Source organism: Liolophura sinensis, chromosome 9 (genome assembly GCF_032854445.1).
Source record: "Liolophura sinensis isolate JHLJ2023 chromosome 9, CUHK_Ljap_v2, whole genome shotgun sequence".
NCBI lineage: Eukaryota > Metazoa > Mollusca > Polyplacophora > Chitonida > Chitonidae > Liolophura > Liolophura sinensis.
The window spans coordinates 14,008,794-14,028,589 of NC_088303.1; the positions used below are offsets into that span (position 1 = coordinate 14,008,794).

At 39.3% G+C, this 19,796-nt stretch overlaps 1 protein-coding gene across 3 annotated transcripts; it reads right to left on the reverse strand.

The window, feature by feature from the left end:
- Window positions 1–5,674: 5,674 nt before the first annotated feature.
- On the reverse strand, window positions 5,675–19,290 carry LOC135475370 (uncharacterized). 3 transcript variants are annotated; one of them, XM_064755237.1, is made up of 8 exons: window positions 19,064–19,290; window positions 15,953–16,053; window positions 14,416–14,590; window positions 12,727–12,850; window positions 11,969–12,289; window positions 9,890–9,985; window positions 9,520–9,596; window positions 5,675–8,270 (listed from the first exon to the last, which is right to left on the reverse strand). In XM_064755237.1, the coding sequence occupies exons 3-8, from the start codon at window positions 14,521–14,523 to the stop codon at window positions 8,217–8,219; spliced, it is 780 nt and encodes a 259-aa protein (XP_064611307.1). In that variant the 5' UTR covers window positions 14,524–14,590; window positions 15,953–16,053; window positions 19,064–19,290; the 3' UTR covers window positions 5,675–8,216. The 3 variants fall into 3 exon arrangements, with proteins under 3 accessions (XP_064611307.1, XP_064611305.1, XP_064611306.1); XM_064755235.1 differs by lacking the exon at window positions 9,520–9,596; XM_064755236.1 differs by lacking the exons at window positions 9,520–9,596; window positions 15,953–16,053.
- Between the last annotated feature and the right edge of the window lie 506 nt (window positions 19,291–19,796).

The window sequence follows — 19,796 nt, forward strand, 5'->3', positions numbered from 1 at the left end:
TCAGTGACAGTTTTGGGGTTAAGTTATAAAAGTTAAGTTATTTTGTGTCAGCAATACGGTGGTGTGTACATATATACACGTTCACACACGAATGTATGTATTTACCTGAGTCTGACTCACAGTAGCACACCGAATGCTGTTACGCTGGGATACATGTCACATGTATAGTTTTATTCGTTCGTGTTGAAGAGGAAATTATTTCCTTATTTCATTGTTCTGAAGCCACTATACATTTTGCCCAGCGGGTATAGTATTAGGTACAGCTACAGAATCTTAATGTTGTATACGGATATGTATGTAGAACAGTGACAGGTTTGATCTAGCTGACATAACAGGATGTGTATAGAATACATTGTATATAACTATGCTAGGAGTGGTATAAGTGTAACTGATTAAAAATGAGGCTTCAACACCCCTTTGTGGGTTGCCAGTAGAAAAAAATACTATGCGATATTAAACTTCCACAGATTTGTTTCATTAGTAAAACTTAAAACGTCAAATGTAATTTGAACGAAACATACACTCTGAATATGTATTTAGGGCCTAAACACAAAGATCCACACAATCTTCCTTTTACTTCTGAAGCACATGGCTTGCTAAACACGTAATGGGAAAAGGTGCTCAGGTTGAAATGTGGAGGCATTAAACATGTGGAGGGTACAAAATATTTTTAGTCCGGAAATCCTAAACATTTGAACTTAAAACACTTGGTATGCTAAACATGTTTGATAACTATAAACTGTGAACCTCCACATGGGGCATCCGTAGCTCAGTTGGTTCGCGCGCCAGCGCAGCGTAATGACACAGGAGCCTCTGCACAATCCATAACCTCAGTGAGTGTCATTGTGCTATTATAATGATTTCAGAGAAATTTCAGAAACACACAGCTCATAGACATTGTACATCGTAACAATATTTGCAGGTAGTTAAATACTAAAACTGTCGGTCTCGTTCTAATATATTAATAATGAACTGACTTTCTGTCTGCTACAATTTACCACCTTCAAAAATCCATCGTCATATTCGCTTCGCTGCAGTAGGGTACTTGGTTACCTCAAGTTGATAAATTATAAATAAAGTCAGCGCCAAAATCCGCTGTGGGCGACTCCATTTTGCCTAAGAACTAGTCCTGAAGTCTTCTGTGTTAGGAGGAGAATTGCCGCCGAAAACCGCCGAAGTACAGTTCGTACATTTCCGGTAGAACTCTTCTTCCCAGAAGGTAGCGAACAGTGCAGTTCGTTTTCCGCTTGACGATCGGGAAATCTAAATGTTGGACGAATGTTTTCCGAGGTTACACGAACAAGCCACTTTACACGACTCTCATTGGCTGAGAGGCAACACACCCCAGCATAAATTACAGGGTGTTAAAGATGGAGGACGCAGTGGACTCAGCGATTTATGCCAGCTTTGCCGTTTTCAGGCTTTACGTGTAAGGCGAGGAATAATGACAAAATTATGCAGCAGGCACCAGCAGATAGCAAAAATGTGCTCTTTTCAGCCTATAGTGTCATGTTTTTAGGTTGTCTTCTTTAAAGATGGATTATGAACTGGCCACATCGCCTTCTTTGCTCTAGCACTGAAACGTGCTACGTATATTTGAGCTGGACTCAAATGACCGATAAAACAATGCCAGAGCCAACCCTGAAGAGATGAAGGATTATGACCTTAAAAACTTCTTTATTGTTGATAATATTTTTCTAATGTAAAGAGCTGTCTGGCGTGGAATTCATTAGCGTGTACTATTACTGTACAGTGTATGAACAGATAGCAAATCACCCAATTCTCAAACATCAGCAAATTTTGCTTATTCATTTACTGGCATATTTTGTGTTTAAAATATCAAGGATTTTGCGCTATTTTTGTATACAACATACATGTTGATACTGGCACCTTACTTTCTTTCATCCATAAAATACTCTTTAGTACCAGGGAAGAACTGCAGTCATATGCACAAGGGCAAAATAAGGTGGCAATCCTGTACAACAGTCAGAAATTGGTGAAGTTTGTTGGACATTGTCTTCTCCACACAATCAACTTGTGAAGCACAAATTAGTGACTTCAGTTTACTTTCAATCAGTAGAACTGGCTTACAAGGTATTTAGAAAGAAAAGCCAGATGCATTTTTTTAATTGAAGTTTTTGATTTAATGATTTGTATTAATTTATACCTATAATAACCATGCTCCAAATTTCACTACACATACATCTGGCTGTCACTGGTTTGGAACGCAATATAACTAATAAATAAATATATAACAATACATGTATATAATACATACAAATAAAAATAATATATCTCATCTAAGATACACAGTAATACCACCTACCAGGTTTACATCCTCTGCATGGGGTAATACATGTAGGTTCTATCATGCGCATTATGTTACATTCACCTTGGAAACGGCACTAAGTTAATGTATGTTGAACTGGAAAACAAACAGCATGAATGAATTTCAAGCAGCCTCGGTTTATTGACCGAGGAATATCGATATTTTACCATCCGGTACACATAAATACACAGGCGACATGTATCCCTCCGGTAAGCTAGTGTTCCAGTACAATCTGCAATGCACATCCAATGCTATGTTGTTACATTCTAGCTCTGATTCGCTCTGATTCCTAAAAGTATCTGTTCTGTGACAGTATTTTCCTAAATGAAGGAAAACACACCTTTAGTCAATTAAAACTTATTTCAAAATTAAGGTCCCCTTTCCCCTATTTACAGTTGGGGATTGACAACAAATTATCAAGTATACCAAATCATTATTTTACGCACATCACTTTACAGGTCTTTGCTTATGTAACGAGGTCAAATTCAAGCAGAGCCTGAAACGTTAGGAGATGGAGTCAGCGTCATGTGCATAAATGTGCGAGTCATCATACAAATACATGCTGATTAACACACTGGCTGATGCTTCGGTTAACGCTGCATGTGGTTGTAGTGAACTTAAAGTTAATTAAAATATATGAGAATCTTTTTATAATTTTGACATAACTGTAAACTCTTTGTCAAGGGTTTTTCACGCAGTGTTCTAGAGGTCAACATGATTATGCGTGACAATTGCCAGACTAGCATTTATAATAGTACGTAACACAAGTGCACGGTAACACTACTGTTGGGTAGGCCTATACTTGTATGCTTGAATTTTCTGTATGTTGCAGAGAAAAGTGCAAACTGCACGTGGTTGTATGGAATCGCACCACGCCAAAGCTTACGGATATATACATATTGTTTCAGGTAAAGAATACAATGGAAAATCACATGGATAGAAAATCCTCATGTAACCTGGGAAAAATATATCTGTCATATTAGTCCCAGATGTAACCTACAGCTACAACACACTTATCACTTACACATCACTACTCGCTACAACAACTACGTACGTATATAATGATGCTCAACACAGCATGAATTGTGCAGCAGACACAAATACAAATAATTTTATGAGAAATGATAAAACAGTCAGTACATACCAGTACCGATACCGCAAATTCAGAGACACTTCTTCACATCTTCCAAAAATGAGCAGCCTCGTTTTCAGTAAGGGAGCATGTGCAAATAGAACGTGTAGAGGCCTACACATGTTTTGACTAAACACGTTCGGTTAGCAACTGAAGTAAATAATAGTCATATAAATCGTCATTCCGTGAAGCAATATTCTACATGTTTAGACAGATAAGCGCTTAGCTCTGTGTCATCTTTTGTGTTTAGCTCGGATATGCTCATACAAATAAATAACGATTATGTGTTTAGACTAATCGTGTTTAGCAATTAAACATCACGAAACAGATGTTTCGTTATTTTGCTAAACGCGGTTAGCCTTTTGATACATCGTGTGAGATGTCAAGCCTTAACAGGCGTCTCCAATATGTGTTTGTCCTCCACACCACATTTAGAGTGTAGGTAGTGGACGGTATTCGACAGTTTCTAATCGTATCAGAAAATGTTACAAAATCATAAAACACAAAAGGCATGGAGAAAAAAACACGGTGGAGTGACGACAGTGGCAATTTGCCATACATAACGGGTGAAATCCGCCCTCTTCGTCAGTTTACCCCAACAAAAGCTTCATTCCTAACGTTCCCGTAACTGCATGCATAAAGCAGAATTTTTAAAATATGCAATGATCTTAGTAGTAATTTATTGTGAGGCACTGGAAGACCTAGAATTACCCCAAAAATCTGCGTATTCGTCACACTAACAATGACATGAAAATTTGTTGATCAGCAGAGTTCTGGTATATGCTAGCATACAGTAGACTACAGCATGGAGAGTAAACCCAGAAGGTCGACAGTGTGATAGTTGACAAATAGTCACAGGTAATCGGTGAAATATGGCCGCTTGTCTGTTTACTTCTTTTCGGGTTTTATTCCAACTGTTCATATAAATCAAACTCACACCCCCCTCGCACGAAGAAATATTTATTTATTTATTTGATTTGTGTTTTACGCCGTACTCAAGAACATTTCATTTGTACGACCGCAGGTTGCTGCAAGACCTTCCCACGTACACCGAGAATAAAACATATTAAATACGAACATTGCAGTAATAATACTATCAGTTCTTTGAGTCTACTGCTCTGTGTCAGATAGGTTAAGCTTGCGTATTCATATGATCACCTTTCTCTGATCAGTATTCTCGCTCGGCAATTAAACGTCGAGGACACGGCGCCAGTGATGTCATTATCTAACCATTACCATTACCTCCATTACCAGTTTAAGCGGCACGAAAACATAGAATACATAACCTCAAAGTAATTAATGCATTTAAGTTTACACTTGCAACTCACACCAATCTAAAAGAACTTTTGTCTTTAATTTGATTGACTATGTACGCCGTATGTATGAATATTAAGTTACATCTTACAATCTTACATGATAGCCGGGATTGCCGTATGGTTGGCGTAATTTTACTCAAGAATATTTCCCATTTACGACGGCGGCCAGCAATATCGTGTGAGGAAATCTGGGGGAGTCCGGGGGAAACCCATGGCCATCCGCACCTTCCCATGTACGGCAGGAGACATGAGCTGAACTTGAACTCACAACGCAAGATTTCACAGATGTTGTGCTTTGTATATTGCTCCAGTGACTAACGGAAATAATCCACGGCTTGAAGCTAATACTTTGTTGCTTATCGTGATTAACTCACAGGTGCTCTGACTGGCACATTTACCCTAAGTGTTGACCTCGCCACATTCACATCTTCGAAACAATCATGCCGCAGGATCGAGTTCAGCTCTAGATGATTTTTCCTGCGGCTGTAAGTCAAAGGGGCGGGCAGGTTCTTTCCTTAGTTTTTCTCCTCCCTAAACCTGTCCAACCTCATAAAAGTGAAAAAATCCCGGGAACAGGATCATACATCCCTTGTATGTATTTATTTATCTATTTTTGTTTGTTTGTATATTCCATGATGGTCGGTTGTATGGGTGGAGGTAGCCGTAGTAGAAACGGTAAATCGCCGACCTTTGGTAACTTGCTGACAAACTTTCCGACGTGTGTAAAACAGTCCCACCAGAGCCAATAACCTACGGGATTGAACCTGAATCTCATGTATCAGCGTGATGTGATAAATAGGCGGGATTCATCTTCGCTACGTCACTTGTAAATCGCTCACAACAATCAGTCCAGCAAAAAAAAAAAAACAAGCAAAAAATCACCTCTGAATCACGGGATAAGTTTAATAGTGCGATAGACAACATCAGTTTGTCTCGAGGTGAAAATCTTCAAAACAACTCTACACAGGTCTATCATTGAATGTACACATGGAAAAATTTCTTCTCTCTGGATTTAAAATATAAAATAATAACAGCATAGAGAGGAAAACCACAACAGTGACGACAATGTGAAAGTTGGCAAATGATCAGACGTAACCGATAAAATCCGGCCTCTTGTCAGATTACCTTCGCTATTTTTTCTAACCTTGCTTGTAAATGCTGAAAAAGTTGCAACTGGTACTGATACACCCACTAGCACCGTGGCTGACGGCAAAATAGGTAAATGGAGTGCAGTAAAATGCTGCTTTATACAGGAATACATAACAAAACAAATACAACAGACAGGATAAAACCAGCGCAGCAATAACCGGTGAAAATCCGACGCCTTGTAAATTTACATCAGTTAGGGTTTTATTCAAACTGTTCATGTAAATGCTTCTAAACAGTAGCGACTTACACACCTCCTAGCACCACGGAATAAACAACAGTAGGTAAAAAGGAATTGCAGTAAAATCAATTACAATTTATTAGACTGTTTAGAAATATTCAAAACAAAACGTTGAGTTATATGCTACTTATACTCAGGCTGGTTTCATATCCCATGGCAAGTATTCGTGACTAAGACAATCAACTATAACTAGACTAGTAAATAAATCGCTGAATCTTTTGCTTAATTCTGCTTAAGCCATGGGGTCAGGGTTAGACCTGAGATCAGATGGTCATGTTCCAAGCTCAGATTTCCATATGAACCCCTCTCATTTGTTACTTTCACTGACCTAGAACTCGGTCCTGTCGCCTGCGCTGTTCTCAAAGTCACCTATGATCTTAAAATAATTCTGAATTCACATCACCTCAGTATGCAGGAATAATAAAGACCATGACATCGTAATACCACAAATGTAACTCGGGCGGCACCAGGACTTCGCCTGCGGCCATTCAAATCACGTCACTCCATCGTCATGGTGGACTCGGCCGCTCTTCCCAAAATTAAAATCACCTCTTGTTTTTTCACCTTAGAGGATTATACTTTCTTTCTGTACATTATTAACAAACAATGTTAAGAATCCCAATGAATTTGCCAATGACCCTTTAGATGGTGTACATCTCATTGGTTTCAATCCAATTATTCCACGAGTTAGATGGGGCAAAAAACAAAAAATGTACAGCCATGACCGCATAGAAAATTTTCCACACATGTTCTTTTTTTAAACGGAAAGATTTTTCACTGAAAACAATGTTCACTTTCTTCAGTTAGGCGGCTGGCCGTTCTCCAACGTTCGCTGGCAATAGGGTGTGTCGCGGTGATGGATTTCACTTGGCCAAGATCACAAAGAAAGTGAAATCATTGTGTCACTGGGACAGACTACAGCTGTCCAAGAGTATCAAGAAAATCCATCAGTGAAGTTGGCACTGTGACATGGAGAACGTATGTCACTTGTCCAAGAACGTGAAAAGATGTGTGCAAAATTTTCGATGCGGTCAGTTTCCTTTAATAATTTCCTTTAAAACACTGAGTTGTTACACATACAAATTGTTTTGTAAATGTTGTGAGAGTTCGTGAAAAGCCATTCACTCCGTAAAAATGGGCTCCAACAAGGGAGCCGTTCCCATGTGGATAGCTCATTCAGTGGACAGGTGCATGGGGCGCTAGACACCCCAAGTCGTGAGTTCGAGTCTCCCTAGAGCCATTATACTTCACGGGACTTCATCAGTGTAGGAAATTAAAACCATGCATTCTTTGATGATCATTGCGATTTGCTTTCGAACAAAGAGTCGTCTCTTAGTACATTGTACTGTAAATGTTATTTGCTTTTTGTGAAATATTATTCACTTCCTTTATTTGAACTCCGTTAAGAGAGCCGTTCCAATTTGGCTGATAGCTCAGCTGGTAGTCATGAGTTTGAGTCTCACTGGAGCCAATATCTCACTTCGCTGGTCAGGACTCATCATTGTAGGAAATTATATCTATTCCATTTTTTTCCTGATGATGATTGTAATTTACTAGAAAAAAACGTCAATGAAGTTGAGACCGAGCCATGGGCACGCATTTTACTGGTCCAAAAACATCAAGGAAAAACCAAGAGTGAATTTGACACCGAACCATGTAGATGTCTTTCACTTGTCCAAGAACACGAAGGGAAGCCATCAGTGAAGTTACCACCATGCATGCCGCGGGGATGTATTTCACTTGGACAAAGATCACAGGAAAAACTATCAGTGAAGTTGACATCGTGCATGCCATGGGGATGTATTTCCTTACACATGAGAATCATAAGTGAAGTTGATGGCGTATTTCACTAGTTCAAGAATAGCGAAAATACCGTCAATCACGCAGACGGATTTCACAAGGCCGAGAAAACTAGGACCACCATCAGTGAACTCGTGAACCACCAGCTCTGGTGACTTGCCGTTGAATTGCCAGGTTCTGTGATTGTTGAATTAGTTGATGGGTCGGACTCAGTAGTGATCTCTACAGGTGATGTCGTATTTGGCGTAGTGGTTAAAGGGGGCAGGGTCGCGTCATTTCGTGGTATATAGGTTGATGATGGGGTAACTGAAATATAGAAAGTACTGGTTTCAACAATGAGTATGTATGTGTGTATATATGCTTGGGATTTTACCTTGTGTCTTTGTTTTCAGTCATATGACGACGAGGAGTCCTTATTTGTTTGAACTTACACCGTGTCCTCTTGTGACAGGGTGAGTCCATGCCGCCAAGGTGCTGCCACCACTGAAGTATCATGCCCAGGACACCAGACACGTCATTACACCCAGTCATGGTATACTGGCTCCGGGCCAACCAGTCCTGTTTCGTTGCTGAAACCTCTCAGTGCTGAGCGCCAAGCAAAGCATCAATAAGTACTATTTTCAAAATCTTTGGTATGATCAGACCCGGGTGTGATCCCATGTCTCTAATCATTAGGTCAGTGAAGCGGATCGACAGTGAGTATACCTGTACGTTTTGTCCTTAGAGTGTTTGCCAACCCTTCAGCGGGTCAGGAAACATCCAGAGTAAGTTTTGAAAGAACAGCGTTATGATTTTCAAAAGGGTCTTAACACAGCATTTTATTGGTTATATGATGCTGCATTTGTTTTGATTTATTTGATTGGTGTTTTACGCCATACTCAAGAATATTTCACTTATACGACGGCGGCCAGCATTATGGTGGGTGGAAACCGGGCAGGTTGCTGACAAACCGCATTTGTTTTGATGTTACGTGTACATGACATGTCATGTATATATACAAACCTTTATTACAAGTTTATGACATCTTGAATTGTTTAGCACTCACCGCTTAAACAAAACAGTATTCGGCGTAAGACTCAATAAAATAATTATTGATCTACATGTATTTGATTGTTTTTTAACGCCGTGTCCAAAATGTTTTTCTCGTATATATATATATATATATATATATATATATATATATATATATATATATATATATATATATATATATATATATATATATATATATATCTTTGAAAAATAGAGAAAGATATCCTGGTGAGGAAAATTTACATAGGAAAAAAAATAATAAAACGCCTTCTCAACTTTCTACATTCTGTTATATTCCAACTGCACTTTCAAACTTCGTGTTATTTTCAAGGAATATGAATATGAATGTCCACAGAGGTCTTTATACAGGATATGTGTTATCAGTATTTCAGGAACATGTTAAGTACATGTCAAAACAGGCAGTGGTTTAGTTACATGGCATAATACACGGATAAATTGTTGCTGGGAGAAAGGTTGTATATGTATAAAGCTGTTGAGTAGCGAACAATAGATTAAACAGTACCTGACAGTGTTTTTTCCGCAGGGCAACTAGAGACGATGCATCTCTATTAGCATGGAACTGATGACCCTGCGGATAATCTGTGACATAACATTTGTACATATACAACGAGTAATGTATACAATGAGTAATAAAAATGAACTTGTTTGACAAAATTAATCAACATAAATTATACAAGCACGTGGTTCATCATCATATTATGAGATAGGATATTAGGGCCGATGACTACCATTGAGACGTGGGTTGTATTTACTTATGAAGAAAGTTTCTTTTACATCTAAGGTGGTTTGATCCATTCGATGCTAATAAAGATGCATCGTCACTAGTCGCCCAGCGGATACACACTGTCAGGTAAAAGCAATGGTAAACTCACCAGGCTCAGGCAAACACGCCCCTGTAAATGTGTGACAATTTTCACATGATGGGCATTTTATGGAACAGTTTGCTCCCCAGTAGCTCAGAGGACAACCTGTAACAAAAGGTGAACAATAAAAGACTGACTTTTACAAATGTCAATCATAACTGATGTTTGAATTCAAGGCCAAGCTAAAGAGGTGCGCCATCTGTCATCTGTCCATCCATCGCTCTACCGGTATCCCATAATACCACATGGTGATACCGTAACAGTATAGTTGTGAATGCATTTAAAGAATTCGCCGAAATGCACCCAATAACTTGAACAAAAAATATAGATAGATAAATAAATGAATAAATGAATTCATTAATTAGATCAATTAATTCATTAATTAGATCAATAGCATAGTTGGTATTTTCATTAGGAAGTCCATGTTATAGATTTTTAACACTCAGTTCAGTATGTCATTGGTGGTTAACATCTAGTTCAAGAATTTTTCACGTACATATCGGCGGTAATAATTATGGGTGGAGGAAGCAAGTCTTCGCCAGGCGAAACCACGAGAGCTAGATTCCAATCTGCCATGCTCCTCATTTGTCAAGGATCTGTCGGATACGGCTAAAAGCAATCTTCGACTTCAGGAGCCAAATAGTTTACTGGACACAGCACAGTTGCGGAATGGATTAACTCTTGTCGAGCAATTCCAGAGTTACAGAGAGAAACCACCCAGATGTGTCGGGTTGAGGGTAAGGAACATTTACCGCGGTACACGCAAGCATGAAATCTTCGCTGGCGAAAATCGATGTCAACCATATGATCTGAAAACTATCTAACCTGTTCTTGGGTTGGTTTAACCAAAAACAGTCCATGGCAGTAACACAAATAAGCCAATAAAGCCTTTTTAGCGTCTACCCGTACTGCGGCTGCCATCACGATAACTCACCAACTGCTATGGTATAGGCTAAAACAATGTGTTTATTTTTCATGTAGATACGTCATTGCTATGGATTCTATTGGTTTGCCGAGTCTCACAACAGGTTAGTTCATAACAGAGACCACACGTTTGACGTTGATTTATGCTAGGGAAGATTTAATGCACGTATGAACAGCATTGTTGGCCTACGCTTCATGCAGTATGTGATAGCCCATAAATTTTACTCCCGATATTCAATCACTTGTCAAAGAAATCACCATTGCAGTTTGGATTCGAAGTAAAGCATGCCTGTAGGCCTCAATGAATGCCGAGTAATACACACAACATTGTTTTTTTTTTATATTTAATCCAACTAGTTTCTGATTTCTTCTTTCAGAGGCATTTAGGAATTGGGATGGTATAGATTGACAGAGGCATTACTTATGGATAACAATTCCTGGATTTATTGTGTTGGTGACGTTTCGATGTAGGTTCTTACATCGTTATCAAACCATATGAACATACAGAGATACAAGACAACATATATACAGTAAGAGAGTGAGTGGTGTCAAAAACAGGCAACAATGTAACATAGATAGTAACTTCAGGGTTAATAATGGCTTCAGGGTTTAAGGCGGTCACTGTTTAATCTGATGAGGCCATTGTAGGCGCTCGGTAGTTGGTACCCGCTGTCTCGGTTAAGCTGAGGATTGTGTCGTCGGATCATGATGGCTTCCAGCAGTTTCCTTCTTTTTATAGTCTGACTGATTTTTTTGTAGGGTATGAACTGTGTTCCATTGGAGTTGGTTTCTGGATGGGCTCTGATGTGGTCACTGAGGGCTGATTTTCCATCTAATTTTTCTACTGAGGCCTTGTGCTCTGCAATTCTGATATTGAGTGGTCTACAGGTTTCTCCAATGTATTGCTGTTGACAATCACAATTAATGCAGTACACCACTCACTCTCTTACTGTATATATGTTGTCTTGTATCTCTGTATGTTCATATGGTTTGATAACGATGTCAGAACCTACATCGAAACGTCACCAACACAATAAATCCAGGAATTGTTATCCATAAGTAATGCCTCTGTCAATCTAGTTTCTGATTACAGCCGAGGTCAAGGTATTAGCATCCAGCAAAAGAGTGAAGAGCGTTTTCAGACGAGTCTTAATTTATACCTACCAATTTTTGCCAGCGTAAAATTCAGTATGTTGATCCTGGTTGCAGCGGGATCCCAGTGGCACTCGTACGTAGTACTGTCTGCTTTAGGATACGTCAAAAAGGGCAAACTAAGTATTATAGCGGTATAGTTATTCCAAGTTTGTGGAGAGCTCCATCCCACATCACAACTTCCAAACTTTGAGATTTCCCCCATAACAGACGGACGGTGACTGGATTGCCCGCTCTCGTAGCAAGCAATGCCTGACCCGGTCAATGAGCTGCATAAGGAAATACTGGTGTTTACAAATTCCGTCACAACAAACATCTCCAGGCTTAGCATTGCTGTTTAAAAAAAGTAAAGGTCAAGAGATAGGGAAAATATTTTACTAAATAAAGAGAAATACACACACATAAAACATTGTAAATTCTGTTCACATACTGATCAATGTGATATCCAATTGTTACATAGCTACCAATGTCAAGACACAAGCACATGTTGAAGGCAAAGACATTATCAGGAAGAAAAGCCCCTTCTTGACATTTCTCTTTGTATAATTTCTATTATGACTGCTTTCAAACGTATTTCTAACTTTGAAATGTATATTGGCTAGATATATTCTTCTGATCTTGGAGAGAAAGTAAGATACAAAAAATTGTTTTGTTAGTACAAATTATCTCTCTTAAACAAACCTCTGCAATCGACAGAACAGCGAGTTTAGTCTGCATGAGGTTCTGACAAGGCTACGTTTGTGCGAAATATCCGTAAGTTGCCTCACTACCTGCGCAGTCCATTTTAGAAAATTGATGCCAGTGATCCGCAATCTGTAGTGATGAGGTTTCCCAAGATGCCATGGACGTCAGAGAGGTGAAGTTAAAGCGCACAGCATCTTTATTAAGTCCAGCCTGAAAATACCCCATGCCCACAGAATTATGGTGTTGGAATATGCGTCTTGTATAAACGAGTGAATAAACCAGCGCGCTGTTTATGCAGTTCGTTAAAATAATGATTAAAATGATGTACATGACAAACTCTACAATATTCCAATTTCATTAGATAATACATTTACAAAGCCTTAAAGGCAATATATACAGATGTTCCAATAGGGACTCACTTTACAAACTCTATTGTACTATTTTCAATAAAGTATGCAAACAGCCTTATACAAGAACGAATACCATGCTGTGTAAATGTCGTATTGTTACCTAGTCCTCACGAACAGTGGCAGCAGGTGAATAACAAAATATTCCCTCCGGTAAGGCCGAGATTTGAAGCGTATGACGTACACTAATCATCGCAGAAATATAAAACTTCCGCCACTGTGATTACAAATAAGGATGGTATACAACAGAGCTCATTACACGAAGCATACATCTGACATATCACCCTTAACTTTTACCTTAACATTGATATATCAATACATAAAAAGTTAATTCCGGTAATCAGTATGCACATAGGGCATCTGCAATGAAACATCCTCCTCGTTGTACTGCGCTTCACATGTATACAAAACCTGAGCTCAATACATGAAGTACATTTGACATACCACCCTTAGTTTTTACCTTAACATTGATATATCAATATATGAGAGGTTAATTCGTGAATTTTACAAAGTCACGGTTATCAGTATGCACATAGGGCATCAACTATAAAACATTCCCCCTGGTGGTATTTTGCTTTACATGTATACAAAACCTGGCCGCTCATTACATGAAGTACTTTTTCGGAGACCTTCCTCAACATTTACCTTAACACTCTTTTACTCTAATTAGACGCCCACGTCGATATTCGAGGTTTGACGTAAGCTACACCTGTATACTCAGTACAGGGGGGGGCTAAGAATGGAGTCGCTAGTGCTTCAAAGTAGAGCATACATATGACATGCGTGTTAAAAACCACTTTGTTCACAAAGTATAAAAGCCAATAATGACTTTTATATCGCTCAATGGAATGTCCTTTGTGAATATCACAGGCGTGCAGTTATGCGGAGGAGCATTAAAAATCAAAACTACCTCAGTGTACAAACGGGTATAATGTTATTTAGTAATATATGCGTCCACACTCACATATTTAGCCAAGCATAGCCCGCGTTCAATCTGACAAGGTAATATTTATTTATTTAGTTATTTAATTGGTGTTTTACGCCGCATGCAGAAATATTTCACTTAAACGACGGTGGTCAGCATAATCGTGGGAGGAAACCGAGCAGAGCCCGTGGGAAACCCACGACCATCCGCAGCTTGCTGGTAGACCCCGGAAGCCAGCATGAACTCACAGCGACCTCATTGGTAAGACGCTCCTGGACCATTGCACCGTGCTGGCGTACTCACCCCCTCGGCCACGAAATATGAAAGATGAGCAAGTGTGAGGCATGTATCGTGAGGTAAAATGCTCATGTATACCTTTTCTTAGCACAGATAATTGTTGCACATCTTTGTATAGTGACTCGAGATACCCGGGTCCGACTTACCAAGGGAGAACATCCATTTGGAATGTGGCAGACGTCTTCATGACTGCTTACCATGCCAGATACCATCCAAATAATTAAAACAACCCAAAGCCTTGCTTGTCCCACCATGTCGCCAGTAGCTTACTTTCGTCTGATTTGCCCGACTGGTTTTCACCTTATGCGACAGGGTGGCAAACTGAAAACAAAAACGGAAAAATAACAATAATAACTAGACCTACATGCAGTGTCACGACTACCGGGTAGTTTTTACAAGCAGAATTGCTTCTGTTTCAGTACAAATCAGTTTCACCCCTACCCAACATTTAGAGCTGTCGATTGTAGAACAGCGGTGTGGGTGTGTATTTTAAGATTTCTAACTCTTAAACTGTTTTACGGTCTGAAAAATTTAGTTCAGTTCTCGTTCTTCTCCCTATAAAACCGATTACTGACATATAGCAAAATTTAAAACAGACAACAGACTTTCCAAACTGTTTGTTTAGAAAATAATATAATAATAGATTCACATACAACTGTTTGAAAAAAGAACGGAATATATTAAAATATTTCAAATCAGAACGTTAAACTGCATATTTCCGGTGCTTTAACCATAGCGTCAGGTATGTTGATAAGATTCCTGTGAAACAGCGCTGATGTGCACTTTAGCGTGGAAGGGGATATATTGTACAACTTTGTACAAGCGGGCGTAGCGCTATAGCCAACTACTATACCCACATGTAGCAACTGTTAACTGTGATGTTACATGCTATAGAACATAACAAGTTTTAAACGCATTTTATGCGAAAACTATCGGTCGTGAAATGTTCGAAAGTGAAAAGGAGTAATCGGTATAACAGCTGACCAATTTTCAGCTTAACAGTAGCAATAGTTTCTGGTCACATGACATTTTAAAATGGTCAAGAGGAAGGCCCAAGATTTTTATACAGATAATATAAAAATCTGACTTGCTACGGCTATGTTTCCAGTGGCTATAAAAGGAAGCTTTGAGAATGTGACATAATGTCTATGTACGAAGCATAGAAACATCCTTAACTTACCGATACCTTTGCACAAGAGTGACATGGGCACTGGCGTCTATGTACAGATAGTACAGAAATGAGTTCGAGTTGTTCACTGAAAGCTGCACATAGCACACCTGTTTTAGCTCACGAGCCTAAAGATCGGCACATGCTCTACCAGGACTGTGCAAAATCATCAGATAAAGAAGGGAAGTGGACAACAAAGTCCATCATCGTCAAGAGGTACGCAGTTTATTCCTGTTACACAGACTTGCCCAGATGTAATATAGCATGCAATACTATAAGCAATTCAAATGTTCACACCGTATTGGCTCAATATCGTAGTAGTATGATGCAAATAAACCAGGTGAATACATCACAGCAGGTACGATTGGGTTACTAAGACTGCAGTAAACTCGCATGTATATGTAATCTGCATCTTGTTAAGACTAGGTTTTTGTTGACTGTAAAACTTAGAGCCTAGAGAATGAGACATACATAAGTACAGGTTTGTGTTAAGAGTAGAAACTTCAGTAACTTACAAAATAAAACTGTGAAGCCGATCCCACCTTATGCATGTAATTCAGAAGAGCTGTGTGCTACACCAACCTTACACGAGAGTGATGGAAGGAGGGACCGATACCTTTTAAAAAAATGTGGACCATTCACTAGTTTTATTTCAGAAAACGGTCACATTTTTTATACATGATACATCAACGATAAAATACAGTTTACACCTTTTGCATCAGGCACGATAACTCATCTGTCCTCCAAGGAGACAATGTTCTTTCGAACGCAGCCATGCGTTAGTCTATATAGCTGCACATGTCCTTGTTATTGTACTAAATGTGTACCAGGAGCTTTTATAGGTGAAAACGCCCTAATATTATTCAACGAGCCGTATGTACATCAAATATAATGAAAGGAACCCTTATGCCATATTTCGAAGATAAAACGGAAAGCGTATCTTAGCAAATACTCGTATACCTTTGAACTTCAGCTGTCACAGTTGACGTAGTCCACGTCCTTTTTATGCGGCTTTGAAATATACTTTGACATCGAGATGTTTTTCATATTATGTATAAAACCAACTACCACTTAAATCCAATCAACAGGTGTCAGCTGGGATGATGGATTAGAGAATTCTCTTGTATTAGAAATTCTAAACAATGGAAGGACCGATGCACATAACCATTCTAACGGACACCTAAAACAATTATACTCATTTTTTGATTTGATTACTTTGCTCAAGAATATTTCACTTATACGACGGCGGTCAGCATTATATTTGGAGGAAACCGGGCAGAGTTTGGGAGAAAACCATCCGCAGGTTGCTGCCAAACCTTCCCATGTGCGGCCGGAGAGGAGGGTGATCTGGGCGAACTGACAGTGATCGCATTGGTGAGCGGCAACTGGGTCATAGACCTCCGCACTTGGGCATCATGACCTCTGGCACAAAGGGCATCACAACTAACTCTGACACTAAGGGCACCAAGACCTCTGAAGAGGCACCATGACCTCTGACACTCAGGGCATCATGACCTTTGACACTGAGGGCACCACGACTCCTGGGGCTCGGAACACTAAGGGCATCTTTGACACTTTGACACTTTGACACTGAGGGCACCATGACTTCTGACGAGGCACCATGACTTCTGACACCAAGGGTACCATGACCTCTGACGAGGCACCATGACTTCTGACGAGGCACCATGACTTCTGACACTAAGGGTACCATGACTTCTGACGAGGCACCATGACTTCTGACACTAAGGGTGCCATGACCTCTGACAAGGCACCATGACTTCTGACACTAAGGGTCTCATGACCTTTGACACTGAGGATACTGTGACATTAAAAACATCACGACGTGGTTATTATGATTATTATTACCTCGAAAAACTAACTTAGGGTGATCTCTCTGACAGAAATTATATTCTCGCCTCTGGTACTACAGGTACCATGACGTCAATTAAAAAGTATCTTAACATCTAATACTAAGGGTATCACGACACTAAAATAAATATAATTATGAAGCTTATTTCATTATTGTGATTCTGGGGTATTTAACTTAGGTCCAAACAGCAACCTATGAGTAGGCAGGGACGCATGCACTTTAACGCCAGTCGCATGAAAACACCAATTGTTGAAATACTTAACAGTGTTACTACATCTAAGTTTCGTTGTTCATTGAATTGCTTGAATTTTCTCATTAATAACATTTTGTTTGAAATTAGGAGAAACAATATCAACAACGTATAGGTATTCCGATGGGTATAAATAATGCCTCCTTCTGGCTGACCTATGCATTTTATTTGGTGGTATGCAGAAATTATTAAGGAATAATCCCCACCAGGCTCGATCTGTCTCAGTCACTAAATTGTAGGGGTTCTCTCTCAAAGATATCTACATTTACAGGATTTAAACGGAACTACAAACCCTCCACATGGGGCAATTTATCTGATTTGTTTTTATACAAAGAATAAAACGGTTTTCTATCCTGTTAACTTTATAACAGGAGGTATAGTTTTAATTTTGATATAATAAATTACCCTTACTTGGATATCGGTATACCGATGCATATATCGTATATATATCCCGCCATGTGTAATGTGACAATTCCAATCAACGTCACCAGTTATTACTGCAAAAACTTATGTGCCAAACTTATTCCATGAAACGCCCTCACTTTAAGTTTTACAATGAATATAATTCTCTCCTGAACTTTCATCTCTGGCAGTCTGCTTCATAATTGTGTCTAAGTCCGTCTTAACCCTCTGCTAGAAGCGTAGTGTTGAATTAAATCACCCTGTTCGTTGGATATATGAATAGTTGTAATCAAAGCGCAACTGAGATACATATCTCGATTATCGACAACTTACAACTAGCATGATATAAACACTGATTTCATTGATTGGCTTAGAACGTTCCGTGTGTCTTTGAAAGCTGTTCTCTGCTTTCCTTTGCGTGATTCCCCCCTAATTTCTTACTTTCTTAGTTCTTTGGAGGTTTGTGCATAAACGTTGTGTTGTGATCACTGACATCGAACGTTTTTTGTGTTCGGAGGCCTAGAAAAAATCCAAATACTAGTAACAACAAATGACGGGATATTCCACAAAGCTGATTTAAACTGGTTCTATCAGCTTGTATATTCTTTGCTAAACACTAAGTTTATTAGCATGGAAACCCATGCCCATAGAGCGATGGCACGATAGTATGAAGCAGTGACACGATTGCGCGCAGCAATGAAACGATGGACCAGAGCGATAACATGATATTGCGAAGAGATAGAACTATATTTCGAGCATTGTCCCTTTGCTTCCAGTCTGGTACCCCTAAAATGCCATACCTTGCAAGGCAAAATCCAAACTTAAATTGCCAGACATCCCTCTTGTACTATTAAACTTCTATCCTTATACTGCTAAACGTCTGTTATATGGCAAATGTAACATACAGCAACCTTGTGTATCACCTGTGTGAAGAAGGCTTTCTATGAACTAGTTAGCTAGCAACACTTTGCCAACACTTAACCAGTGCAATATGAACGTCTCAAAAAATGAATTCTGAAAAACAAGAATATTCTCTGCCCATAAATATAGTTTAATCTTAACATGAAACGGCAGTTTATAACGAATATAGGTGTGTTTACATACCTTGACCAGACGTATTATATAACAGCGATACTGACTGAGTGTATTGCCGCGGATAACCACAAGCACTTTTATCCTTTCACCGGAAAGAATACCCCTTGTTAAAATTCAAGGTGTGGGTATCTTCATGGGCAAGTCCCACCCCCTGAATACAACCCCTCGCCCTATCGGTTTTGAACGTCCCAATAGCTCCATGTCAACGCCCGATGACTAATAGTGGTATACATGTATATACGTGTGTGCCGTATGTGTATCAGTGGTATATTTCTAAACTTCCAGTTTTAAATAGGCTATACAATGACATATAGCATATATCCGTGTTGACGTTACATTGCTGGGAGAGAACGGCGAACAGATTGAATGCCAGGTGGTTTGGGCCCACGTGATTCCCAACAATATTTCGACGATACGCCCGCTTTTCATTGAACAGCAACACACAGACGTTGTTATTTAATACACCGGATATATCTTCACTTATTAACTGGCTCAAAGGTCACCTATCACCTGTACAGGTGTTGGTTAGCTGAGCAGCTGCTTCCAGCAGGACACAAACACCTGAACGATTAAGTGGTACACTGGCTGGATGTCCCTACCATACGTTTCTGTATCACATTGCATCATGGGGACGTGAATATAGGAGACCTAACTAAAACCTTCTTGCAGAGATGAATGTATAGGCCTGTGCTTGTTTAGTTTTCAAAAATTTTAAATATTATTTTCAAAACGTTAAAAATAA